Source organism: Hemiscyllium ocellatum, chromosome 14 (assembly GCF_020745735.1).
Source record: "Hemiscyllium ocellatum isolate sHemOce1 chromosome 14, sHemOce1.pat.X.cur, whole genome shotgun sequence".
Taxonomy (NCBI): Eukaryota; Metazoa; Chordata; class Chondrichthyes; order Orectolobiformes; family Hemiscylliidae; genus Hemiscyllium; species Hemiscyllium ocellatum.
This window is the reverse complement of record NC_083414.1, coordinates 67,659,583-67,687,215: the sequence shown is the minus strand read 5'-3', so window position 1 is coordinate 67,687,215 and position 27,633 is coordinate 67,659,583. Positions and strand designations below refer to the sequence as shown.

General features: G+C 40.4%; 1 protein-coding gene across 2 annotated transcripts in view; it reads left to right on the top strand.

Annotated features, from left to right (window-relative positions):
- The window catches only part of LOC132822173 (protein SSUH2 homolog), a 41,702-nt gene extending 18,621 nt beyond the window's left edge, over positions 1-23,081 (top strand). The window contains exons 8-12 of one of the 2 annotated variants that reach the window (XM_060835248.1): positions 2,555-2,637; positions 10,266-10,358; positions 17,367-17,472; positions 18,488-18,595; positions 21,070-23,081. In XM_060835248.1, the coding sequence (XP_060691231.1) occupies positions 2,555-2,637; positions 10,266-10,358; positions 17,367-17,472; positions 18,488-18,595; positions 21,070-21,210 (531 nt within the window). In that variant the 3' untranslated portion in view covers positions 21,211-23,081. Of the gene's footprint in view, positions 1-2,536; positions 2,638-10,265; positions 10,359-17,366; positions 17,473-18,487; positions 18,596-21,069 lie in introns of both variants that reach the window. The other variant, XM_060835246.1, reaches the window with a different exon arrangement.
- Positions 23,082-27,633: the final 4,552 nt, after the last annotated feature.

Genomic DNA, 27,633 nt, shown 5'->3' with positions numbered 1-27,633 from the left:
AACTGCCAAATGAAGAGGGATGATCTGGCCCCCATCCTTTAATCACTCACTCACGTTAACTTACAATGAATCTCCTCCCTTGCGGATACCTTTCTCCAAGACCAAATGAATTTATGTTTTCAAAGGAGCCAATTTAACCTAGATTCTTTCAGTTAACAAAGAGTGAGTTTATCAGTTGATAAATGCAAGAAGAAATAATGGTGCAGCATACATTCACAAAAATTAGAAATTCATCCAAAAAAAGATAAAATTAACACATTATGGTTCTGTCTGAGATAATTGTGAAGAATGAACAGAAGAACCTTGCAGCATCTGTTACCAGTAGTATTGCCATTGATAGTCATAGTCAATTTTGGGATTCTTCTCTTTGCAGTTCGATTTGAGATTCTTTTTGTTGTCTTGTCCTAGTTCTTTTTTTACAGGATCTGGCTGGCAGCACTGACTGAGAGAATCACTTTTTTCCCTTTCTTTACTTGTGTTTAATAGCTATTCTCAAAGCTGCGACCCTCACACATCACACAGAGATAATTAGGCCATTAACCGATGCACACCAAGGTTGAAACTCCCTTTTAAATGAGTTTTGAGAAGCAAACCTACATCCAGTCCCTTTTAAACATCTGGGAAGATGTTAAATATGACTCTAGCCCAGACTGGTATCTTTTTTACCATTATGTTCATAGTCTAAGATGCTCAAAGGGGGTTATAAGTGCATTTCTCATTTTTTGAAGTCCAACCTTTGAAGCGTCCTTGACATCTCATCAGGTGTGACATTCCAAAGTCTGTCTGTCAGGAATCCAGTGGATTTGTATCTGCAGCCAACTTCCATCTGTATGGCCATTCTTTAAAACAAATTTTGTAATTGAAGTTCAAGATGTTGCTATAATAAGAATAATGGTCTATCGTAATTTTATCTACTTATCAGCTGAGAGCTGTTGGGCAGCAATAAAGTGCAGGATTCCTTCAAGATGACTTCACCCCTTATATCCTCTGGCACATAAATGCTAGTTGTTTTGGCCAACACAGTTCAGATTCAGTAAAACAGCACAAACTAGAGACTGAACCAGACACCACATTGGGAAAGACATTTCAGTCTTTGTGTGGGGTCTAAGCATTCTGTTATGGGCTTCTCCAGGCCACTGGCATAGTCCAGGGCATGTCCTCACCTTATATTGTTGTGGCCATGTAACTGGACCAGTCATCATGGTATGACCTAATCGTCCGTCAGGATAGAAGATTCAATCTCACTGTGATAATTTGAGAATTGAAATGTGATAATGCCACTGTGGTCCTTTACGGGAGGAAACAATGTCCTTACCCAGTCTAATGGACATGTGACTCCAATCTGTAGCTGAGAGGTAACCATTTAACCACTTTTCCACTCTGTGAAATGGCTATGCACTATGATGGGCAATAAATGATAGCCTTGCCAACTTAGCCACACCCTGGGAGCTAAAACAATAAGTTATTTTAATACAGACAGAATTTCGCTTCTGCGGAAGGGCAAGCTTTAAAAATAGAATTTAGAAATACTTTTGATTAAATATGTTTAACAGATTGATAAACAGAATGTTTAGAAGAATGAGTGAGGATACCAACTGGCAAGGTATGTGAGCACAGGGTGGGTGGGCCATATCTGGTATTGACAGCCAAGCTCCTGCAACAATATTCAATTGAACTGGACTTCAAAAACAGCCTGTCTTTGAATTCATACCTCAACTTTAATGACCTCAAATTGTCTCAAAGCACTTTATAGACAACCTTGAAAGTGCTATATGTCAGAAGCCCAGCAGCAGGTTTGAGCAGAGCAAGATCCAACCATGACAATCTACTTTAGAGACATTGGTGCATAGGTATTGATAAGGAAGCATGAGACAGCACCCCTTCTCTTCTCAGATCATGCCATCATTTTATACTTGCCTGAGAGAACAGAAGAGGCCTTGGATGATGTCTCATTTGAGAGTTGAAGTTAAGTGTAGTACTTGGTTCTGTGTGCAATTCTCTACAGACACTTACAGGTTTTATTCCACAGCTTGCTGGCTGACAGGTGAGAATATCTATCTAGGCAAGTTATCACTTATTGTCATAGGGGGACAGGAGAGAAGGAAGCAAGAAAGTAAATTGAAACTTCAAAAAGGAGTAAAGCTTGGACAATCCCAGGCCATACTCCCTGCTACACTCAAGCCTTCAACTGGTTTCTGAGTTGAATCCAGGTAAATTTCTGCATCATGGGGGACATTCTCGCTGGAGCAGAGAACCAATACGATTGCATGGATTGCCAGTTTTACACACCATACAATATTGCATTTCAACAACTTCAGTTGGGTGAAGAGATCCTCATCCTCACCCTTCTGCCTTTCCTTCCATTCCTTCTGCCAGTGACTGTTACAAACTGAATCCCTTCAATCAGGGATGGGGCTTGTCCTCTGCTGCGCAGTGCAAGGGTGAGCTGGATTGTTTCAGAGCCACCTGTAATCTCTGGGTAATTGAATGGGCTTGGTAGACAACTGATTTTCATGGGCATGTCACGTACATTCAGTTTTTTTTTAAAATGCAGCTCAAATGTCTGCCATGTGGTAGCCGAGGAGTAGTACACAGAAATAAGAGGTGCATCCAGTGCGGAGGGAGAGGGATGAAAAGGTAAATAAAACATCATTTTGTTTAAACTGCCCTGCAAAGAATGATGCTATTGTGATAGCCTTTTGTTTACATGGTGCAGTAGAGTATACGTGGTTTGCAGTTTGGACCTCGAATTTGATGATGGGTCAGGTGAGGATAAAGTCGTGGTACCATTACCATTCAGCAGCTCTGATTTAGAGTGCTTAGAGAGGTTCAGGAGGGATACCACACGTTGTCCAACACCAAAGGTTCATTGCACAGAACCCAGGCATATACTTTTCTGGTCAGAGTTAAATTTCAACCTGCTCATCCCAAAACTCCAAGACCACTGATTACTTGTTCCCTATCTGTACAACACGTACATAACCCAGTCAAGTTCTCATTCAATTATTCTATAATCATGACACTCTCCTTAATTCTTTAGTTCTCCGATATCCCTGACAGACCTCATTTGTTGATAACTTCTATCTCTTTTATTCTTTACCAAGTATAGTAATGATGAAAATAAAACAGACAACATATTGTGCAGAACAACATACTATATTCCAATCTTTTTAATATATATTAGATTTCCAAATACCCTTTTCCCAACATTTTTAATAGTTACTTAGAGCTTGTTGCTTTCTTCATTGAGCAATCAGGTAGCTGACTGCTGCTATCCACCCATTTCAATTTGGAGATTCCTCAATTATCCAGCGTCTATTTTAAAACTGCAACACTGATCCTCAATTTTTTTTATTCATTCATACACTTTGTTGAATGTATGTTATCCAAGAGTGACTTATTAACAATGTGGCATGCTCTGGATATTGTTGCTGAATACCTTAATGGAATTTCTTCCAAATGTTTTGCTAAGAAAAATGCCATAACTACTGCCTCAACAAATATAAAAGTTCCTTCTGCTAAGGTACTTCTTACAATTATTCTGGTTTTTCTCAGCCTGCCAAACTAAAGGACAACATTTACTTCCTTCTCCCTGAGAAAAATATAAATCCTCTTCAACTTCAGAACCCATTAGTAAAAAAAAAGTTTCATGTTCCAGGCATCTCCCAATGACAGAAATTTCAAAACTTAATGTTCCATTTTTAAGTTTTCAATGTTTTCTTTGCTTAACTAATGACCTGCGCCTTAGAATTTTTCAGTTTTACTCAACTTTAATACTTCAAAACTGGCATCTGGCTTTGTTTGAGTGACCAACCAATTCAGTTGTCAATTAGTCAACTGGAAATCACTGCATCTTTTTGTGAGGTCCCACTTTGATGAACAACAATGGGGCTTATATTTTCTAAAGATTGCTGACGTAAAGTGACCCTTTACCAATTGTGCATGTTTCCAATCTAATGTCCTTAAAACCCCTGCAATCCTTATTTCCAATTTTGAATTATGCTTAAGCTCATTTATTACAATGTTTTCAAATTCACTGCTCTCTCCACATAAAATATCATCTCCATGCATCATAAAATTGTCTGAAAGGTACCCTCGTGGAGTCTGGAAAAGCTGGCTTTATCTGATTTTAACTGAAGGCAGTCTGATTTTAATAAGTTAGACCTTGCCAAGAAGACTCTAGACGTATCATTTAGACCATGTACATATTTATTTATCTTCCAGAGTGTCCCAACTGCATTTAGTGCCTAATTTGGAGGGTGAAGAAACACTTCCCTTTTGAGCCGATTCCCCTGCAAAATGTAGCTTTAATGTCAATTGATCTATATTCCTAAGTATTTGTTTCAAATAGAGTCAAGATAATCTTCAAAATTGCTTTTCCTTTCATCAGTGAATCTCCAAATCTTGATCCCCCAATTTTTCTTGAAAAGCTCATGTCACTAGCCTTGTTTTAGCCTTCGACATTCCATTACAAGACACCTAGTCTACCTATGGGACAGGGTTGACAACCTAGAAACTCTTGTGCCTGACATCTTTGATAATCTTGTCTTCAAATTCATTTGTAGCTTCTAAGATGTCCCGATCACATTGAGCCTCTGATACTGGTAGTATGTCTGGTGTGTATTATATTTTCTGACCTTGATAAGCTATATCCACTACCTTGCAATCTATCTCTTTCTGGACTGTTACTATTGGATCTCCTGCCTCCTATTAATAGAATTCCTTTTAAAGATTCATGATCTTTTTCTAGTGACTCACAGAGCCGCTATCTGAGCTTACACTGCATTTTTTTGCCTTCCATTTTGTACTTCAAGTTTGCAATCTATTTATGCCCTTCATCCTGTTCATTCAACGAGTTATTATATTTTCCAGTGGCCTGCAACATTTATAAAAGTCACATTTCTCCACTGATTGGTTGCTTCTGGTAAATTTGTGACTTTATTTTCCAGTTTTAGTACTTGTCTTTGGGGACTAATAGCCTCATATTGATCATCAGAATGTATCTGTCCTTCATCAGACAAACGTCAATTGTGACAGTCTGATACACAGAGCTGTGTACCATATAGATACGAGAAGTACTTGGTCTCTTGTTACTTTCCATAATTCTACTAGAATCTGCAAATTTGTAGTCCAGACTTGAAAACTGTACTCGAGCAGTCTGGTTCTGTAGAGTTATTATTTTTACCAGTAACCTCCCCGGATCTCTCCATTCTTTAAGTACCTGTCTGTTACAATAAATTATTTCTCTCCCAATCGAAACTGGTTTCTAATGGCCTTAAGACTCACTGAATTCTTTCTGAGTCTTCTGCTCTAACGATAACCTTTCTGTTTCCATGCAGTACATTCAAATATTCCAAATATGTTGAAATAACAAATATGTAGCCTCTTCACAAGCTGGGGTTGATCACTTATGTCTGTTCTGCTCTGACGTGTGTTTCTTCAATGCAAATTGGCTATAACATGAACTTAACTGTATTGGCTATAACGCAATTCCATCAGTTTAAATGGTGCTACCATTACGCGATTTTCTTATCATGCAGGGTCATATGAGAATAGAACTAATCAGAACCAACTGTATTACTGATGGAACTTTAAAATTCCCAAAAACTAACTGATATGAATTTTATCCTCTGACCATCTGCTATAAATTCTTAGCTTGGGGAGGTGATGGCCTAGTGGTATTAAAGCTAGACTACTAATCCAGAGACCCTGAGAATGTTCTAGGGATCCAGAACATGACAGATGGTGGAATTTGAATTCACTAAATATTTGGAATTAAGAGTTTACTGATGACCATGAAACTATTGTCAATTGTCAGGAAAAACCTATCTGGTTCTCTAATTCCATTTAGGGAAGGAAATTGCCATCCATATTGGTCTGGCCTACATGTGACTTCAGACCCACAACAATGTGGTTGACACTTAACTGCCCTCTAGGCAATCAGGGATGGGTAATAAATGCTGGCTTGACCAGTGATGCCTGCATTTTGTGAATGAATAAAAGCAAAAATGTACAGCCCATATTTCCATGAATGATAATTTAGCTGGTCTGTCAAACTTTGACCGTTTTACTTATTAATCACATGGTTCCTTTTTCCATTATGAACAGGGCTTTTTGCTGCAATATTCATTACTATTATGCTCATATTTGCACGGATATCCTAAATTAATTATTCAATCATGAAACATTTTGTCAGCGGTTCAAGTCCAGTCCCTTTTTCATTTGACCAAAGGGCAATTTTTACTTTATTTTATTTTACTTTACTTTATTCACTATATATTATTGTCAACTGACTCAATGTATTTACCGAATCGACAAAATGTAAAAATTATCACACATCTTTAAATTCATTGTTACTATTTTGTTAATCCTTTGCTAAGGATAAATGTATTGTAAGTCATGATGATATCCTTTGACCTTTCTTACAAATCTCACTTTTATCATTTCTCTCTTCTATAAGCTTATTATACTCCTCATCCCTTATTTCTGCACCCCTTAATAAAATGTTTAACCTTGGAGGGATGTCACATTGCCTCGTAATTTGAACACACCTGATGTTGTCTGTCCTATTTCTGTCCTCTGTTGTTAGTAACATGTTAAAAAAATTCTTTGGTGAAGAATTTATATCCATTTAAAGGAATAGAAAAATATCCTGATTTTGTAAATTGCAAGTTCATTGATTACCCAAATACAACAATTTATAATTTTCCATATCTGGTTTAGTCAGCATTGTTTTCATCAATTTCTTATTTGGTAATAATGATATTTCACTGGATATAAAGCCTGTGCTAATAAGCTGATTGGTTTTAGTTATTTTGCAAGGAATGACATTTTTGAAATATTTTGTTTTATCATCCCCAAACCTGAAACCAATAGAACTCTTAAATTCTTCAGATTAGTCCTAATTCTTATTTATTGGTCACTTTATTCCATGCATTGTAGAAATGCATCCACTGTCCAATACTGCACAGTTAAGATATTCTGTCACACTAACATTTCTACCATTCATCATTGGATGAAACTACTTATGAATAATAGTCCCTATATTTTGAATCTTTCATTTCATGGTTAGTTTCAAATATTCTAATATATATGGGACAGTTCATGGCATAATAGTACTTTAACTTGCAACATTGGCCATACCCTGGACATTCCTGGAGTTCATTCTTTTATTGTAAATCCCAAATTCTGTTTGCTTCTCAACATTGTCAAAAGCATTGCTCTTCTTATTTCTCTTTGTGAAAGTTTTCCTTTTGTCCATGTCACTTGCAACTTGTTTCTAGACAGCTTCACCATCCTGTCAACATTGTGCCTTCCACTTTCTGCTCCATTTGTACCTGCTGAAAGGAATGCTTTCCAAGGAATTTTTTATACTTCTGAATATTTTTTCTAGCAGTGTGTTTTTAACTGCAAATTTTGACCACCCTCAAAATTAGAAATTCATCTGAATTCATACTTTGGCATTGTCTAAGAATTTAAATGGCAGCACAGGTTAGAGAACTTCCAGATAGGATTTCCACTGTCTAACATAGAATCTATTGAATTCCGTTGTGCATTCTTCTATGGAACCATCTTCACTTCTTCTAAATTTACACAAATCTAACTTGTCTCATAGGCATGGATAAATTATCTTTTTGATAAATGTTATCGCGAATGTTAACACTTTCTCAACACCTTCATCCCTGTCTGTATCGTCAATCTCCTATTGTGAAAAGTTTTTGCTTCTTATCCTACTTTCTAATGAAAGAGCCACGGCCATAACCTGTTTCCTCTTCAGTAACACAGGTCCACAGGTTATTTAATTATTTTACTGTTCATAAGGTTCACATTCAAAAAACAGGAGCTGGTAAACATACTCCAATACTTGAAATTGTGACTGAGCCATCACTATAAAGTTTACTCCAAATTACTCTTTGGTTAGAATAATGCTTAGTTTAAACAGCTACCAAACCTCAGATACCACTATTAAAATATTAGAATTTAAAGGTTGGTTAGACACATAGGGCTTATAGTTTTCTAGTCAGTTTTATTTCAACTTAGATATCACAAAAAATCCAACCACCCTGACTACTTGTTTCCTGTACACACCCAGTTCTAAGAACAAAGAAAATTACAACACAAGCCTGTGCCGATCCAGATTCTCTACCCAAACCTGCCACCTATTTTCCAAGGATCTGTATCCCTCTGCTCCCTGCCCATTCATGTACCTGTCTGGGTACATGTTAAATGACGTTCCCGCCTCTACCACCGCTGCTGGCAACATGTTCCAGGTATCCATCACCCTCTGCGTAAAGAACTTTCCACGCATATCTCCCTTAAACTTTTCCCCTCTCACCTTGAACTCGTGATTCCTATTAATTGAGACCCCACTCTGGGGGAAAAAGCTTCTTGCTATCCACCCTGTCTATACCTCTCATGATTTTGTAGAACTCAATCAGGTCCCCCGTCAACCTCCGTCTTTCTAATGAAAGTAATCCTAACCTACTCAACCTCTCTTCCAGCTAGCACCCTCCATACCAGGTAACATTCTGGTGAACCTCCCCTGCACCCTCTCCAAAGCATTCATATTCTTCTGGTAATGTGGCGACCAGGACTGTACGCAGTATTCCAAATGTGGGTGAATCAAAGTCCTATACAACTGTAACATGACCTGTCAACTCTTTTACTCAATACCCCGTCCAGTGAAGGAAAGCATGCCATATGCTTTCTTGACCACTGTATCAACCTGCGTTGCCACCTTCAGGGTAAAATGGACCTGAACACTCAGATCCCTCCGTACATCAATTCTCCCAGGGTTTCCATTTACCATGTAGTTCGCTCTAGAATTGGATCTTCCAAAATGCATCACCTCGCATTTGCCCAGACTGAAGTCCATCTGCCATTTCTCCGCCCAACTCTCCAATCTATCTACAGACTGCTGCATTCTCTAACAGTCCCCTCCACTCTCTGCTACTCCACCAATCTTAATATTATCTGCAAACTTGCTAATCAGACCACCTATACCTTCCTCCAGATCATTTATGAGGAGAAAGTGAGGACTGCAGATGCTGGAGATCAGAGCTAAAAATGTGTTGCTGGAAAAGCGCAACAGGTCAGGCAGCATCCAAGGAGCAGGAGAATTGACGTTTCGGGCATGAGCCTTTGGATGCTGCCTGACCTGCTGCGCAGCTCCAGATCATTTATGTATATCACAAACAACAGAGGTCCCAGCACCGATACCTGTGGAACACTACTGGTCACGGCATTCCATTTTGAGAAACTCCCTTCTGCTACTACTCTCTGATTCCTGTTGCCCAGCCAGTTCTCTAATCATCTAGCTAGTATATCATGGACCCCATGCGACTTCACTTTCTCCATCAGCCATTTCTTACCCATTGATTAACAAATAACCATCCTAGTTCCCTAATTCCATTTGGTCTCAGACATTCCTACCTGACCTATGGAATTATATTGCATACCATCATAATTCAGCAACACCTGTGGAAAATATTACTCTGTGAACCAGGGATGGAATCATATGCATGCGTGATGGTACTCACAGTTCAGCAGCCCATCCAATCATACTGCCATGGGTTCACAATCAAGCAGAGGCTGAGAGCTGAAGTAACCTTTACCAGTCAGTCGGGCCAAGTTATAAAACTAAATATATATCAATTGAACTGTTCAGAAGTAAGATCAGAAAACCTATGCATACACAAATGGCAGTCAAAATTTGGAACTCTGCCCCACCCCAAAAACAGGACAGAAAATTGCAGATTTCAAAACTAAGCACATGTCTGAGGGATTTTGGAACTAAAATGGGAATTAAAATACAGATTAACCATAATCTGATTGAACCAAACCTGCTGTTCCTATCAGAACGTAATGAAGGCCTGTGGGGATGGAGCAGGTGAGTGGGGTTGGCCGACGGCTCTCTGGATGGGCCGGCACGGGTGCTTTAGGCTCAACAGTCTCTTTCTGTGCATCACTCCATGAATCTGCCTGCTGTATGCATTTGTGCAGGTTCTCAGCACTGGTACAGACTCTCACTAGTGGCTCAGGCTCTCAGTTAAATTTTACTCTTTAAAGTTGACAGTTAAAGTTTATAAATTGCTGTTGGCCATTTTCTGCTGGCTCTTCCAAAATCAAGTCCTCAGACCCAAACCCATCAAATGCCCGCTGTCTGGATGCAACTCTAAATGACTCAATAGAGAATGTTTGACTTATTAAAGTGTCTGTGGAATGAATTGGTTTGCTCCAGATAACATCAGTGTCCTTACGTTCAGGTGTGGCCCTTGTCTAGGCCGAGGCACCCGGACCTGCCATGTCTGCAAGACCAGTGGCCATTTGCTCTTCTACATACAGCTAACAGTAAAATGGTAAGTGTCAGGTTTAGAAAAAGCACTGTATTCCTATAGCCATTCAGTTAGACATAGGGTGTACGTCCTTTATTCAAATTGAGGTGGGAATTGTGTGGTGCCTCAGAGTCTTGTAAGATTATTTCTCCTACATCTCATTGAGTGAATACCTACAGGGCTGAATTTTCCAAGCAGGGGCAATCATACTCAGAATTCCTTCCTTTTTTTTAACAAAAGGAGAGAGCTTTGCATTTCTGGCAAGAGATTCCAACCAGACCTCCTTCAGAAAAGTGATGATGTAATTCCGATCTGACAGCTGTCATATAAATAGAACTGTCAGAGGAAAGCAGCTCAGACAGTGGATGTTATAAAGTGGATGTTGGCCTCCCCTGCCACTTCTGCGAACTAAAACCAAAACACCCAAAGAGGAGTGTCTCACCCTATAACCTGTAAAGAAAAGTCTGAAAAGTGGTGTAAGCTGGTTTTTATCAACTTCTAGTCGTTATATGAAATAAATTCCTGATACTCACTTTAAGATCAACAAATAACTATTTATTAATTCTAACAGCGAATGAACTAACTAAACTATTAACAAACCCAAATAAAAACCCTTCTAACTACTAACTATTCCTGAATGAAGCAAGATTCTAATGGTATACTGTTCCAATAAATAGAAATAACACTCACATATATAGAATTTAGTATCTCGGAATTACAGCCAGGTTACATGTCCATCAGAATGTTCTGTGCTTTCTCCGTTGATCCTTCTGACAAGAATTCCTTCTCCATCGTTGGTACCATTATTACGCAGATTGTGCTTTTTTTAAGACAATGATGAGGCTGAGAGAGCCAGCGATTCTCTCGAGAGCTGAGAGTCATTACCTCTGGAGAATGGCAACTTGCTCTGGGCTCTTGGTCTAACTGTTCCCCTTCTTTTATACCCTTAATGACATATCAGTATTTCACATAATAGGATTGGTCCTATGTTGTCAAAACCGTCAGATTTAAATTTAATACGTTTTTGGTATCCAAGTGCCTGCTTCAAATCGATTGGCTAAATTCAAAGGTCTTGGTAAAAACTGCTGCTTGGCCTGCTAACTGTACAGCCTTTCAATACAAATGTTTCAGTTTGGGCTCTGTGTACCGGCAAACTCAAGCTGCTGCTCACAGGCACCCATTTTAAATCTGTAAGCACAGAAAAAACACCATCGTTTCAGGGGACCATGCAATGCATCCCCTTCTTTGCATCTTACAATTTTACAAACACAAGTTAAAACTTCCTGCCTCCCCATCTACAATTATTCTACCCAACTTTGCAACATCCGTTTTCCACAGAATCAGCTGCTATCTTCTGAAACACAAAGGTCCAGAATGAAAAACAACCGCTAGGTGAGAGAGTGAGAAACAACAGCAAATGTCAGGATTGGAACGACTTCTCACTTCCTGATTCATGAAAGTAATTTGCTATTTTCATGCGTTTTTCAAGGAGTACTACTATTTTTGCACCATGCTGCCCAGACACGGGAGCACCAGATCACCAAATCTAAGTGCACTGCCAGCTACATTTTATGTAATTGTGAGGTTAAGTGCCAGGAGGGTAGGGTGCCAAGTGGGTAGGGGGTAAGGTCATTTCCCATGAGGGAAGGTTGAGTCCAGCATTGGGTTAAGATGGAGGGTAGGAGCCTAGGCCTAGGGAGGGATTATGGACAAATGGGGTAGAGGGGCAGATAAAGCCCAGACCATGGGAAAGAGGGGGATGGGTCCCCGAGGGAAGAAGCAGATCTAGCCCAGAGTGGGAGAAGGGAGGCAGTGGGTCTGGACTGGAGGGAAGAGAAAAGACCTGGTGGTGGTGAGGGGGAAGCAGGATGTGGGGAGTCAGGGTAAGGGGGTATTGGGCCCAGAGTGGGGCAGGGCAAAGGTATCATTACCTGAAGGAGAGAGGGCAATGGCAGATTAGAGTCTGAGGGTAGTGTAGCTGCGGATATCTGAGTTAGATATGTGGTGAGTGGGTAGTTACTCAGGATTTATATGGGGTATTTCCTGAAGAAGGGCTCATGCTCGAAACATTGATTATGCTGCCTGACCTGCTGCGCTTTTCCAGCAACACATTTTCAGCCCATATTTAATAATCTAACCTATGCTGACTAAAATTGAGAAACAAACTTGTAAGGAGATCTCAGCTATCTGTAAGAATAATAGGGTAGTTATAGTAGGGGATTTTAACTTTCCAAACATCAACTGGGACTGTCATAGCATTAAAGGTTTAGATGGCGAGGAATTTCTTAAGTGTGTACGAGACAATTTTCTGATTCAGTACGTGGATGTACCTGCTAGAGAAGGTGCAAACTTTGACCTACTCTTGGGAAACAAGGCAGGGCAGGTGACTGAGGTGTCAATGGGGGAGCAGTTTTGGGCCAGCGACCATAATTGTATTAGTTTTAAAATAATGATGGAAAAGGATAGACCAGATCTAAAAGTTGAAGTTCTAAATTGGAGAAAGGCCAATTTTGACAGTATTAGGCAAGAACTTTCAAAAGCTGATTGGAGGCAGATGTTCGTAGGTAAAGGGACGGCTGGAAAGTGGGAAGCCTTCAGAAATTAGGTAATGAGAATCCAGAGAAAGTATATTCCTGTCAGGGTGAAAGGGAAGGCTGGTAGATATAGGGAATGTTGGATGACTAAAGAAATTGAGGGTTTGGTTAAGAAAAAGAAGGAAGCATATGTCAGGTATAGACAGGATAGATCGAGTGAATCCTCAGAAGAGTATAAAGTAAGTAGGAGTATACTTAAGAGGGAAATCAGGAGGGCAAAATGGGGACATGAGATAGCTTTGGCAAATATAATTAAGAAGAATCCAAAGGGTTTTCCCAAATATATTAAGGATATAAGGGGAACTAGGGAGAGAATAGGGCCCCTCAAAGATCAGCAAGGCGGCCTTTGTGTGAAGCCACAGAAAATAGGGGAGATACTAAATTAATATTTTGCATCAGTATTTACCATGGAAAAGGATATGGAAGATGTAGACTGTAGGGAAATTAATGGTGACATCTTGCAAACTGTCCAGATTACAGAGGAGGAAGTGCTGGATGTCTTGAAACGGTTAAAAGTCGATAAATCTCCAGGACCTGATCAGGTGTAGCCGAGAACTTTGTGGGAAGCTAGAGAAGCGATTGTTGGGCCTCTTGCTGAGATATTTGTATCATCGATAGTCACAGGTGAGGTGCTAGAAGACTGGAGGTTGACAAACGTGGTGCCACTGTTTTAAGAAGGGCGGTAAAGATAAGCCAGGGAACTATAGACCGGTGAGCCTGACTCGGTGGTGGGCAAGTTGTTGGAGGGATTCCTGAGGGACAGGATGTAGATGTATTTGGAAAGGCAAGACGGATTCGGGATAGTCAACATGGCTTTGTGTGTGGGAAATCATGTCTCACAAATTTGATTGAGTTTTTTGAAGACGTAACAAAGAAGATTGAAGAGGGCAGGTCAGTAGATGTGATTTATATGAACTTCAGTAAGGCTTTCGACAAGGTGCCCCATGGGAGACTGATTAGGAAGGTTAGATCTCATGGAATACAGGGAGAACTAGCCATTTAGATATAGAACTGGCTCAAAGGTAGAAGACCGAGGGTGGTGGTGGAGGGTTGTTTTTCAGACTGGAGGCCCATGACCAATGGAGTGCCACAAGGATCCGTGCTGGGCCCCCTACATTTTGTCATTTACATAAATGATTTGGGTGCGAGCATAAGAGGTATAGTTAGTAAGTTTGCAGGTGACACCAAAATTGGAGGTGTAGTGGACAGCGAAGAGAGTTACCTCAGATTACAACAGGATCTGGACCAGATGTGCCAATGGGCTGAGAAGTGGCAGATGGAGTTTAATTCAGATAAATGCGAGGTGCTGCATTTTAGGAAAGCAAATCTTAGCAGGACTTATACACTTAATGGCAAGGTCCTAGGGAGTGTTGCTGAACAAAGAGACTTTGGAGTGCAGGTTCATAGCTCCTCGAAAGTGAAGTCGCAGGTAGATAGGATAGTGAAGAAGGCGTTTGGTGTGTTTTCCTTTATTGGTCAGAGTATTGAGTACAGGAATTGGGAGGTTATGTTGCGGCTGTTGAATAGGCCACTGTTGGAATATTGTGTGCAATTCTGGTCTCCTTCCTATCGGAAAGATGTTGTGAAACTTGAAAGGGTTCAGAAATGATTTACAAGAATGTTGCCAGAATTGGAGGATCTGAGCTACAGGGAGATGCTGAACAGGCTGGGGCTGTTTTCCCTGGAGCGTCGGAGGCTGAGGGGAGACCTTATAGAGGTTTACAAAATTATGAGGGCATGGATAGGATAAATAAACAAAAGTCTTTTCCCTGGGGTCAGGGAGTTCAGAACTAGAGGGCATAGGTTTAGGGTGAGAGGGGAAAGATATAAAAGAGACCTAAGGGGCAACTTTTTCATGCAGAGAATGGTACGTGTATGGAATGAGCTGCCAGAGGGTGTGGTGGAGGCTAGTACAATTGCAACATTTAAGAGTCATTTGGATGGGTATATAAATAGGAAGGTTTTGGCGGGATATGGGCCGGGTGCTGGCAAGCGGGACTAGATTAGGTTGGGATATCTGGCCAGCATGGACAGGTTGGACTGAAGGGTCTGTTTCCATGCTGACTGACTATTTTACATAACTTCATCAGAACCGTCTGAAATCTTCAATTTTTTATGCAGACTTTCAGAGGGTTCCAGGTGTTGGGGAATTGCCCAACAGAAAATTCAATTTTCAGGGCAATTCTTTTAAAATCTGCTATGATGAGGTTCCCATGTGTAATCCCATCAACACTGGTGTAACAACGGACTGACCAGTGGAAAATCCAGAGCCAACACAAGCAGTGTGAGCAAAATCAATCCGTTATTTACAGTAGGGAAGATGTTGCTGGCGCTGATCTCTGCAGTAAATATCCTCTCTGTCTTTCCCAGGGATCATGGGATATCAGTGTCACTGGCTAGGCCATTATTTATTGCCCAAGGATCAACCACATTTTTGTGGTTCTGAAGTCAAACTTAACTGGGTAAGGACAGTTAATTCCCTTCCCTAATGGATATTAGTGACCCAGGTGGCTTTTAACAGCAATTGACAGTGGTTACAAGGTCGCTATTAAGGCAACTTTTAATTCCATATTATTCCTGGGATGACGAATATTCACCTCTTGGTGGAATTCCAAGTTTTCGAGTGTGAAATCCTGCTCTTTCTGATGCTTTTCCAATCTCTCCGTACTCTTCCACTTTGCTTCATTTCATGTGGATGTAATTCAGCATTGCCATGTTGTGTTGTTACGAGGACTTCACCCTGTTGTACGTGCACTAATTACATTGAATGCTGAAGTGCTGAGGCCTTTTTGATAGTTTGATATAACAGTAATAGACAAGAAACAAAAGGACATTCTCCTGTTTCTACCCTCTTGAAATTGCTGAGAAACATTCATTTTCACTACAGATTGTAAGGAGTACTTTAATATTCCACTTCCTCATACTATAATATGACTTGATCCCTGACACAAGAGACTTTAAGATCTTTTTTGTTGTCACCCACTTTAATCCCTGTGTAATGATTATCTTTCCCTCTCACCCCTCAACCTATGTCCAAATAGCCAGTTCATATAACCACTAATAAAAGGCAGCCTGTCGCATGTGGTGCTATTGAGATCTGGTCATCAAAGATCATAATGGACTGATTCAGATAGATTAGATTACTTACAGTGTGGAAACAGACCCTACGGCCTAACAAATCCACACCAACCAGCCGAACCGCACCCTCCAGACCCATTCCCCTGCGTTTACCCCTTCATCCAACACTACGGGCAATTTAGCATGGCCAATTCACCTAACCTGCACATTTTTGGACTGTGGGAGGAAATAGCTGGGAGTGCATCACTGGTAACTTGCTAGTGCGTTCCAATTCTTCCGGGTTTGCTTGCATGAGACAGTGTGGGTCTGTTACTGTCTCATTTTGGTGCTTATTTCACCTGTACTATTCATGTCTTTGTTGTTTTACAATTTGCAGCACAGACAAAGGCCATTTGACCCAACAGCTCCATACTGGAGCTCCACACACACCACCACCCAGCTGAATTCGCCCTTCCCAATCTCCAGTTTCTCTCACATTCCTTCAATTAGTGTTGGTGAACTTGTCTTAGCAACACTGCTAAAGTTGAGCAGAATTGTAGATATTGCATTCACACGGGACATTCTACACCCAGATCAACAGTGAGGGTAATGTTTTTAATGTTCGAGTTGGCTAATTGAATCTAAATATTGGGGCTGGAGAGAGGTCACAATTGGCCTCAGCATCTCCAGGTTGACAAACCATGATGGTTGTTGTTTCAATGATTACCCCATATGGATCAGGCTGCAAAATACATATCTTGGGGCCTCACTCCAACCCCTAAACACTGCACTTGTTCCATCCCTACACACTATACACACTCCCACCTGACAACTCCACTCATTCCCACCCCCACAGCCCACAAAGTCATTCCCATTCCCGCATCCCATTCCCATCATTACACCCACTCACACCTCTATATCCCACATTCACTCCCATCCAACACACCACTCCCTCCCCTCCATCTAGCACCCATTCCTATCCCTACCCATTCCCATGCCACATCCACTTCCACTCCACAGCCATTCCCACCCATAGACCTTGAACCCACTCCCATCCTATACCCTACACCCATTCTCACACCTACAACTGACGCCCACTCCCACCCCTACACCCCTACCCATTCCCACTCCACATCACTTCCACCCCTACACCCCACACCAAATCCCACCCATACATTCCAACCTCTCCCACCCCTACACCATATACACCTCGTGGTCCAAGAAATGCAGCCTCCAATTTAAACACAGCAAGATCCCACAAGCAAAATTCGTAAATGACTTAGTTCTTACATTAATTAATGGTTAAATACTGATCAGAGCACAATGGTGTACTCTCCTGACTTGTGTGCCATCAATGAATCTGTTGTTGTGTTTGATCCAGGACCAATAATGTCTTTGAACAAGTGGCTGACCAACAAATTGGACTTCCTGTGGCACTCTTCAATGAAGTGACTGGACAGAATGTGTTTGCTGATGAAAGCTATCGAGTAAGAGGGGAACATTTCTGAACATGCTGCTTATTGTCATATTTCTACCTGTTGGACAGGTGTCTTCCCTGTTGTTGTGTTGTTGAGCTGCAATGTAATAAATGATCAGAGAAACCAGCTCTTAATGGGTTCTGAATGTGCATCCACGTGGTAGTGAGGTACAATCTTTATTATGTAATAAAATGCAAGCAGTCCTCTTATCCCAGTATATGCATGGCAACAATTGCAAGATTTCACTGAAATCCTTGCAGAGAGATTATTCCAAATGTTTTTTAATGTGCTTGGGTAATCTTTGTGTCAAAAAAATGTCGTATCATATTCCCACCTTCATTCGCTGGGTGGATGTAAAAATTGCCAAGTCATTTTTTTCAAAGAGTGAGTTCTCCTTGGCGCCTTGGTCAATACTTAGCCCTCAAATAACATCCTAAGTAAGTCGTCTAATTATAGTTTGTGGAATCTCCCTGTGTACAAATTGACTGCTGCATTTCCCAGGTTACAAAAATGAGTATGTGTCAAAGGCACATAACTGGCTCAGAAATGCTTCAGGACACCACATGGTTGTGTAAGGCATATGTAAATATATGTATTTCTTTTCTTCTTGTCAACATTCTAACTAATCTGATTAGTTCTGACAGGCTCCGAAACAACTTGGTGTGATCGGTTGATACTGAGGCCCTTCAGTCTCCATAAGTTGAAACAATTAACAATGTAAAATATTGATAGTTGCCATCTATGTTCCCTAACCATTAATTCCAGCTTGATCTAAACTCCCATCTAATTCTTTTCATTCCTCACACTGTAACAATGACCCTTTTCAGTAAAACACAGTATCCAGCTTAGAGATTTCTGGTGCTGATTCTGGGTAACAAGATTGCCAGATGCTTCATCTTGGTGAGTACGCACACAAACAAAAAAAAAAGTCACAAGTGAAAGAAAAGAAGATTGGAGAAAATCAGTGGGCTTGATGCTGCAAATGTTATAACTCCTCCAATCCTGTTTTGTTTTTTTCCCTGAGGTCTACACTATAGTTGGTTTTCCAGACTCTTTAATTGATCGGATTTCCCAGCAAGGTGTTCAAGAACACCAGGAAAAGTTTGGCAGAACAGCATGTATACTTCAGCAGGTAAGAATGGGCCAGAGACCCACCAACACAACCCTATATCATCAAACTGTGGAAGCAGACCACTTGGCCCATCAAGTCCACACTGATCCTCCAAAGAGCATCTCATCCAAACCTAACTCCCTACCTTATCCCTGTAATCCTTCTCTTCCCATGGCTAATCCACCTAACTAGCACATCCCTGGACATTATGGCATTCCAGTTAACCTGCACATCATTGGACTGTGGGAGGAAACTGGAGCATCCGAAGAAAACCCATGCAGACAAGGGCAGAATGGGCAAACTCCACACAGTTACCTAAGGGTGGAATTGAACCCAGGTCCCTAGCACTGGGAGGCAGTATGGACACTGTCAATTGGTAAATTTTAATCTGATGTGCAGTCAATAGGGTTGGTTAAAATCTTCAGGCTTTGTGAAAGTGCAATTGAAATTCATTAGCTTTGACCTTACCAATCTGTGGAAAGTATATTTAGATAGGTGGCTTTTTGTCCATAGAAGTGCGTTTCAGTTAATCTGAATAAAATGTTTGTTAACTTAGGCTTGTATCAATTGAAAGTAGATAGTGTTCAGGAAATTAATGCTTCACTTGTTTATTGTGGCTTTTAGTTTAATAGAAAGTTGATAACTGTTGACGAAATTGATGGAATATTATAAAACATAGCACTCTACAGCACAGCCCTCAATGTTTGTGCCAACCTTTTATCCTACTCTAAGATCAAACTAACCTACATATCCTTAATTTTATTATTATCCATGTGCCTATCTAAGAGTCACTTAAATTCTCTAATGTATCTGACTCTAATACCACTGCTGGCAGTGAATTTATCACACCCACCACTCTCTGTGTAAAGAACCTACTTCTGACATCTCCCCTAAACCTTCCAATCCAGCTTCCTCTTGAATCCAAACATTCCAAATAACAACACAAGTACAGAAGGCGTTGTTTCTTTGTGATTGCATCATCCAACAAATGGTCTAGTGAGAAATAAAGGTAGCCCCCAAAAACCAAAAGATAGTGCCCAAAAAAAACAAAAGTAACCTTTGTGGAAATCTCGAGAGGCCCTCAAGAAAGACACATTAAATTGCTGGGGAGTTTATTACTTCGTGGTGTAGTTTCAAAATTGAACCCTCAAAAAAGAAACTAAAAAACTCTTCCATAGATACAGGTTGGAGAATTGGGAAATTTCTTTGGAATTGATGCTGGATCGCTTCTTAAGTGCTGGCATTTTTAGAATCGTTAGTAGTTGTCCTGACAATTTAGTAAACCATCCCTAGCTCATGACTAGATGACATTAAAAGGTGTTGCATGGTCCCTCGGGATCAGGTACGATTAAACTTCAATATTTTAGAGATTCCATTTAAAACACACTGACTTATGGGATAGAAGTCTACATATTGTATGGACCCTATGAAAAGTTGGGCAGTTTCAACAGCACAGAACTGGCCAATCACAAAGTGGGATTGGAAGTAGAAAACATCCCACCAGAATACGAGGCGGTGCTCTTCAGAAGTCGAGATCAGCAGTAGGTTTAGTCAGTGGCTACTTGGACGGTGTGCAATATTGCCTTGGATATCTGAAGTGAAAGTGTTCCCCATTCTCTGGAAATGAATACAAAACAAAATCACAAAATAAAAAATCAGTTGCTGCTGTTTTGCCTTCACCATAATAACAACTTGCATTGAAAAAACATCAAAAGATGCTTCACAAGAGGGATGGTCAACTCACATTTGACACTGAACCAATTAAGGGAATGTTAGGGCAGATCACTAGTAGCTTGGCCAAAGGGTTTGGTTTTAAGAAATATTTATAAAATGGAGGTGCCATCACAGCTGTAAGGAGGGCTGATGTGCTGGAAGGAGTATCAAATAAGGCCATACCAGTTCAGCCTCAGAAAACGGTCAGTCACACTGTTGGGAATCTGGATCCCCAGCAGTGAGTTGGAGTTAGAAGGGCAAATTGTCAAGAAAGTCAGAAACAACAGGCAAGTAATAGTAGAAGATTTCAACTATCCTAATATTGTTCTGTGTCCAGTTCCAGGGATCATAGTCAAAGGATGTGGAGTAGTTCATTGAGGACAGAGGTGAGAAGAAAGTTCTTTATCCAGAAAGAGGAGAATCTGTAGAATTCTATGCCACATAAAGTGGCTCAGGCCAAAACATTGAACATGTTGGATCATTGGCTATGATCAAATTGAATGGTGAAGCAGGCCTAAAGGACCAAATGGCTTATTCCTACTCCTATTTTCTGTGTTCCTATGTAAATAGGTACAGAGGGCACTGAATTCTTAAAATGCATTCAGGAGACCATTGCTCAGCTAGTAATAGCAAGATGAACAAGAGAAGATACAGACCTTTTAGAGCATGATCCTGGGTAGGTGGAAGGGGTAAAATTGCAGTTCAATATGAAATTGTGTTTAATGTGTTTTGTTCACTTCCTTATTCAACACATAAATAATCATTTCAATCTTGTATTACAGCGACAGACAATTGAATTGATTCCTGTAACTAAGGTGCACTTCCAGTGGAAAGGACAAGAGAACAGTTACTTTGTGTATGGCACAGAAAACAATGTCTATGCTCCAGACTATCCCAGCAAATGCCAGTGTACCATTCTCTGATCGCCAGCCTTCAGCATCCTTCTAAGGAAAACCTTAACCTGGGCCACTCTGCCTCACACACCCCCAAGTGTGCAGCAAGCTCAGAGAAAGGGGATGAGGAATGTTGGTCAGGGGAGGGTCTAAGAGTTTTCAATATTATTGAGAAGAATAAAGGGTTGGTTCTTTGCTTGTTAGGACCATTACATCTTCCTCAATAACACTGGCACAAAGCAGGTTAATCAGTTAAACACCTCTTTGCCAATTGCAAGTTTTTGAAGCTGGTTAATCGATCATGGCTACAGAGGTATTTTGGTAGCATAATTTGGATGGGGTTGGTGTAGATCTCACACGACAGCTTAAGCCAAATGATAACGAGTCAAAAGCCAGTTCCATATATCTCCTGATCTCAATCCTCAATAGAAATTACATTTGGAGGAGCTGTAAGCCAAGGTAGCCAGAACCAGGACCTATGCTATGGAAAAAAGACATATCATTTAATTGTAAAGTACTCTCTGAACTTCCTACTCCTATAAAGTCCTATTGTTCTCTGTGAATGTTAAGGCACAGTTTACACTACAGTAGATTTGGAGTCTGTGATCCTGGCATACGGGCGCCACTTGTAGACCTCAGGGTCCAATAAATTGTGTCACATGTTTACTGGTGTCTAAGTAAATGAATGCGTGTGGTATAAATTAATACCATTCACTTTATAAATAAAGATTAGTTTATTAATAGTCTATTAGTGTTTTATCTTAGCATTGTCGAGCACATTGCCATGCGTATATAATAGTGGCAGTGAGCCCAAGTTTCCATCCAGCAGATGCTTCCTGCTGTTTTACCCTGTCAGCCTGAATGTCTTGTTTACATGTTAATCTCTGACAAGCCCCTTCACCAGCCTCCGTCCTCATGCTGCATTTATATCACAACAGCCACACGTAGTGACAGCACTGATCCCAGCCAGAATGAGATGATTACATGGGCGACCTTTACTGCTGTAAAGCAACTGGGATTTATTTTCTGGTCAGACTTTGTGCTCTGTGACTATCCTCCACCTCCTACAATTTGCAAAAGTAAAATCCTACAGCACACAGGACACTCTGCTGTATTTTTAGTCATAGATTCAAACATTCTCAAGCCCAACCCCACCTACTCATTGGTTGATACATAGGTGACTCTGGAGGCAGTGCTGTAATATAACTGGGCTAGTTCCTGCTGCTATGTAGTTATGGCCTCTTAGTTGTGGCCTAAGAGTATCCTCAATGTTAATGCCAGCTATTTGGATTTGGCTATGGGTTTGGCAATGCTTTGAGACTGCCTCTAGAGGGCTGAAATGTGCTTTTGCATTCTTAGTAAATAAGACCCTTCCTTAACATCTGTCCTAAAACTTAAAATTGTCATAAAGAATCTTGAAGCTCCTACTCAAGAGTTTAAGAACAAAATCTGGGCTGACATCCCAGTACAGTACCAAGGGTGTTGTCAGAGCCATATTTTCTATGAATGTTAAACTGGAAGCCCATCCACACTCTTGGGTGGAAAAAAAGATTTGATAGCACTGTTTGAAAGAAGAGCGGGGTTTGACTTCAGTATCTGGCAGCAGCCATGGAGAGAGAAAAACAAAGTTAACTTTAAGTGTGATATGACTTTTCATACTGTGTGTTTCAAATTTGCAGCATCTACAGTATTTTGCTTTTATTTGACTCGCAACATCTGTATTAGATCTCATTGTCAGTTTGTCTGTATGCCTTTAACAGACGTGCTCATGATATCATCATTGTATCATAGCATGTAATCTGAAGGTATAAAGATCTCCTATTAATCTTATCTTGGATAATTTCAGACATGACCCTCTACTGGAAGCATGCTTCTTTGTTGAACCTAATAAATAACATATATGTACCTGAGAAATGTAATGTTTGTACATAATAGTTATTTGGAATAAATGTCTGTTGGATTCTTCAACAACCACAAAATCGATCCCCAGATTTTAGCTTATGGTTGATAACATAAATAATACTGTATCAGGTAAAGCATCCTGTTAGAGTCATACTTACATGGGTGTCTTGTTCAATGTTTATCACTCATAGAACATAGATAGAACATAAAACAATACAGCACAAAACAGGCACGTTCAGCCCTTGATGTTGCGTCAACCTGTGAACTATTCTCAGCTCGTCCCCATACACTATACCATCATCATCCATGTGTTTATCCAAGGATTGTTTAAATCTCCCTAATGTGGCTGAGTTAATTACATTGGCAGGTAGGGCATTCCACACCCTTACACTCTCTGAGTAAAGAACCTGCCTCTGACATCTGTCTTAAATCTATCACCCCTCAATTTGTAGTTATGCCTCCTCGTACAAGCTGACGTCATTATCCTAGGAAACTGTCTACCCTATCTAATCCTCTGATCATCTTGTTTGTCTCTATCAAATCCCCTCTTAGTCTTCTTTCCAATGGTAGCAGACCTAAATCTCTCAGCCTTTCCTCATAAAATGTTCCCTCCAGACCAGGCAACATCCTGGTACATCTCCTCTGCACCTTTTCCAATGCTTCCACATCGTTTCCGAAATATGGCGACCAGAACTGTACACAATATTCCAAGTGTGGCCGCACTAGCGTTTTGGTAGTTGCAGCATGATATTGCGGCCCCGGAATTCAATCCCTGTACCAATGAAACCTAACACACCGTATGCCTTCTTAACAGCGCTATCAATGAAAATTTTAAGTGGCAACTTTCAGGGATCACAGATCCTTGTGGCATACGACTAGTAACCGGACTCCAGGCTGAATTTTTTCCATGAACCACCACTTGCTGCTTTCTCACAGAAAGCTAGTTTCTAATCCAAACTGCTAAATCACCCTCAATCCCATGCCTCTGCATTTTCTCCAACAGTCTACCATGTGGAACCTTATCAAAGGCTTTACTGAAGTCCATGTATACCATGTGAACTGCCCTACCCTCACCTACATGCTTGGTCACCTTCTCAAAAACTCAGATTTGTGAGACACGACCTGCCCTTGACGAAACCATGTTGACTATCTGAAATCAAATTGTTGCTTGCTAGATGGTTATAAATCTTATCTCTTATAATCCTTTCCAAAACCTTTCCTACAACAGAACCTTTCCATAGCACTAAACACAGATTATTTGGTTCAGTATCATGTTATTTGTGTCTTCTTGCTGTGCGCAAATTGGCTGCCATCATTTTATATAATACAATTCACATACTCCAATGGCTGTAAAACACTTTGGGATATCTTGAGGTTGTGAGAATAAATGTTAGGCCTTTAATATTATTTCATAAATGCCTCAGTTAAAATGTCTCAATAATACCTGCAATCTCTCAGACAAATTCACAATTTGAACATAGAGTGAAACGTGAAAGGAGAGAAAAAGAACATATTTTCTGGATTCACCTAAATGTCAGACAAAACTTTGGAAGAAAATTCCTGAAATTGAAGGAATGCCCTAAACTTTACTGTGCAATTTACTGATGAGGTCAATCTTCACCTGTAACCTGAATTCTTGAAACAGTTGGAGATTTGCATCCTTCACAGAAAGAGGAAAAATTGTTGAAAATCCAAGAACTAAGACTTTATGTTGGGCAAAGGATATGAAGGAATTTGGAAACAAGGAAATGGAGTTAAAATACAGGTCATTCATGAGTTAACCAGATGGCAGAACAGAGGGATTGAGTGGCCTACTCCTAAGTTCCTTCTGTGAAAATCCCTCCCATTTTATATTGATGCCATAAGGGACCCACTAATTCAACTGCCGTTTGGAGATGTGGCAGTGATGTGGTAGTTCACACAAACTAAAGATCAGAGTTTTGGGGACCAATGATCTGAAATGGTCATTTGGATTTATCTGACAGGAAGCACCTTCAGATCATCTTCATTAGGTTTCTGGTTTTCTTCTTTCCAAAACTGCTCTTCTAGTTGATGAAACTCAAACCTCTGGGTTAAGTTAATAATGAAAGTATACTCCTGCTTTGATATCTCATGATTTTAGTCAACTTGAATGCATCTCATCATGAAACAGTGCAGTGGTGAACAGCTTTACCTCAGGTTATCACCTTTGAGGTGACACCATATTAAAGATTTAAAGCACAGTGTGTGACAAATTCAGTCTCACATTATAATACATTGTGGAACTAAGTACATTACAGATCAATGGAAGAATTTAATCAAACTTAAATACAAACAACCATTTGACTCTGAGTAATTTTTATTGCCCTGTGACTGATTATATTGAACAACTCCTAAAGCAGATTATCTGGTGATTTACCCCGTTGTCGTTGATATACAAAAATTAGTTACTATGTTTCCTGCTTTACAACACTGACTACACTTCAAAACTATTGGTTTTCAAGCAAGTTGGGATGCTGTGAGTTTGCAAAAGATGCTATATAAATGCAGTTCTTACTTTCTATTTGCAATATACATCATGCAATATGGATAATGCTGCAAAGGGGCTTTTTATAGAAGTAGAACAGCCAAGTTTTACAGCCACTGAAGTTCAAGGACATTGCTCGTTCAGTGAATGTAAGTTGAATAGCTGCTAATGAGACTGGAAGACAGGGAAAAACAAAGTTAAAAAACAAAGTAGGAATAAATGAGTCACTCTCAATTGGCAGGCTGTGATTAGTGGGACTGCAATGATCAGTACTTGGGCTCCAGCTGTTCACTGTATGATTTAGATGTGGCAACCAAATGTAATATTTCCAAATGATGCAAAGCTAAATGTAACTATGTTGTGACTGAGATGTAAAGTGGCTTCAGGAGGATTTGGATAGGCTCAACAGACTGAATGGCCTACTCCTGTTCCCCTGTTGCTATGTAGTCAGCTTTGAGCTCAGCTCAGCTTGATTTGTACATGGGTATAAAGACACAGTCTCCTCACCAATGAAATGTCTGGAAATTGCTGTGATGAACAATCCCAGAGTTGGGAGCTGATCTTCCCAGCTTACTTTCTGTCCTGTTCCCTACTCCCTAATCCTCTGCACAATTCTGAGTTCCTGGCATTTGTACCAACACACAAACAGAGCTGAATCTCAAGATTATAGAGCTGAGTCTGAGGGCTCTAGTTTTTAATAAACTTGGTGGAGGAGGAATTTTCACAGATATTTTAAACTCTAATGAGCCTCAGTCTGGCCAAGATGCCATCTTGAACTGCACACTGGTTTAGCCTTTTTGATGCCACTGTGATAAACACATTTACATACAATCTAAAAATAGGGCATTCCTAAAGATTGTTAAGGCTCTGATTGACAATGAAATCATCTACAAACATTTTTTAATAAGGCTGCAGAACATTTTGGTGATTTCTACTGCAATTACCTACTTCTCTAAACAATAATCAGTTGAACAAGGGTAACAAAGTTGTTGCTTTACTGTGACATATACTTAAAAACACAGGGTAAAAAATGAGGTCTGCAGATGCTGGAGATCACATGTGTTGCTGGTTAAAGCACAGAAGGTTAGGCAGCATCCAAGGAATAGGAAATTCGACGTTTCGGGCATAAGCCCTTCATCAGGAATCCTGATGAAGGGCTTATGCCCGAAACTTAAAAACACATCCATTTTCAAGTCCACTTGCTGAATGAAGTCAACTTGAAACCCCATTTGAAGACAATTTTTAATATACATTGGAAGACTTTGTCAAGACTTCGCCAACACTCTATTAACAATTTTCTCAAAATTCTCTGGGGACTTCACCTCAAGACATTGAATACTGTACTCCTCCACTTGCTAGGGAGCATCCCCTATTTCCTGCCCTTGATCTGCACTGGGAGGAGGAGATGAAACTAGGCAGATGAAACCCATCTCATATGAGTAGCAGTATCATCATGAGAGAGGAGTGCTGTGCCCTCCCTCTTTCTTCAGTTGGCTGCTTATTTGCATATCCACTAATCCTTAGTCTTGTGCCTATCCAGCTGTTGCAATACCAGATGAACAAGATACATTATCAGCAAATGAGGGTTACAGACTGAAGCCATGCTCAGATATACCTGTCTTTATATTACTGTGCCTTTAGCGTAACTGCTAGGATGTCTATGAATGCAAAGCAACTCTTTGTCTCTTTTAAAATCATTATCAAATCAATCATGCTCCAGCAATAGGAAAAATCAATTTCTCAAGCAAGTGTGTAAAAAGAGCCCACTTATTCGAGGTTGGATAAGGAACAGCAACAAAGTTTGGTGTTGTTCTAACATATGGCCACCATCCCACAGTTCCATTTGCAGTCCCCCCCTCCAAATATTTGGAGGGATGCTTTCTCATGTGGGATGAGCCTGGGGTTTGTGGGGTTTACTATCTCATAGAGTCATAGAGATGTACAACACGGAAACAGACCCTTCGGTCCAAATTGTCCATGCCAACCAGATGTCTCAACCTAATCTAGTCCCACCTGCCAGCACCCGGCCCATGTGCCTCCAAACC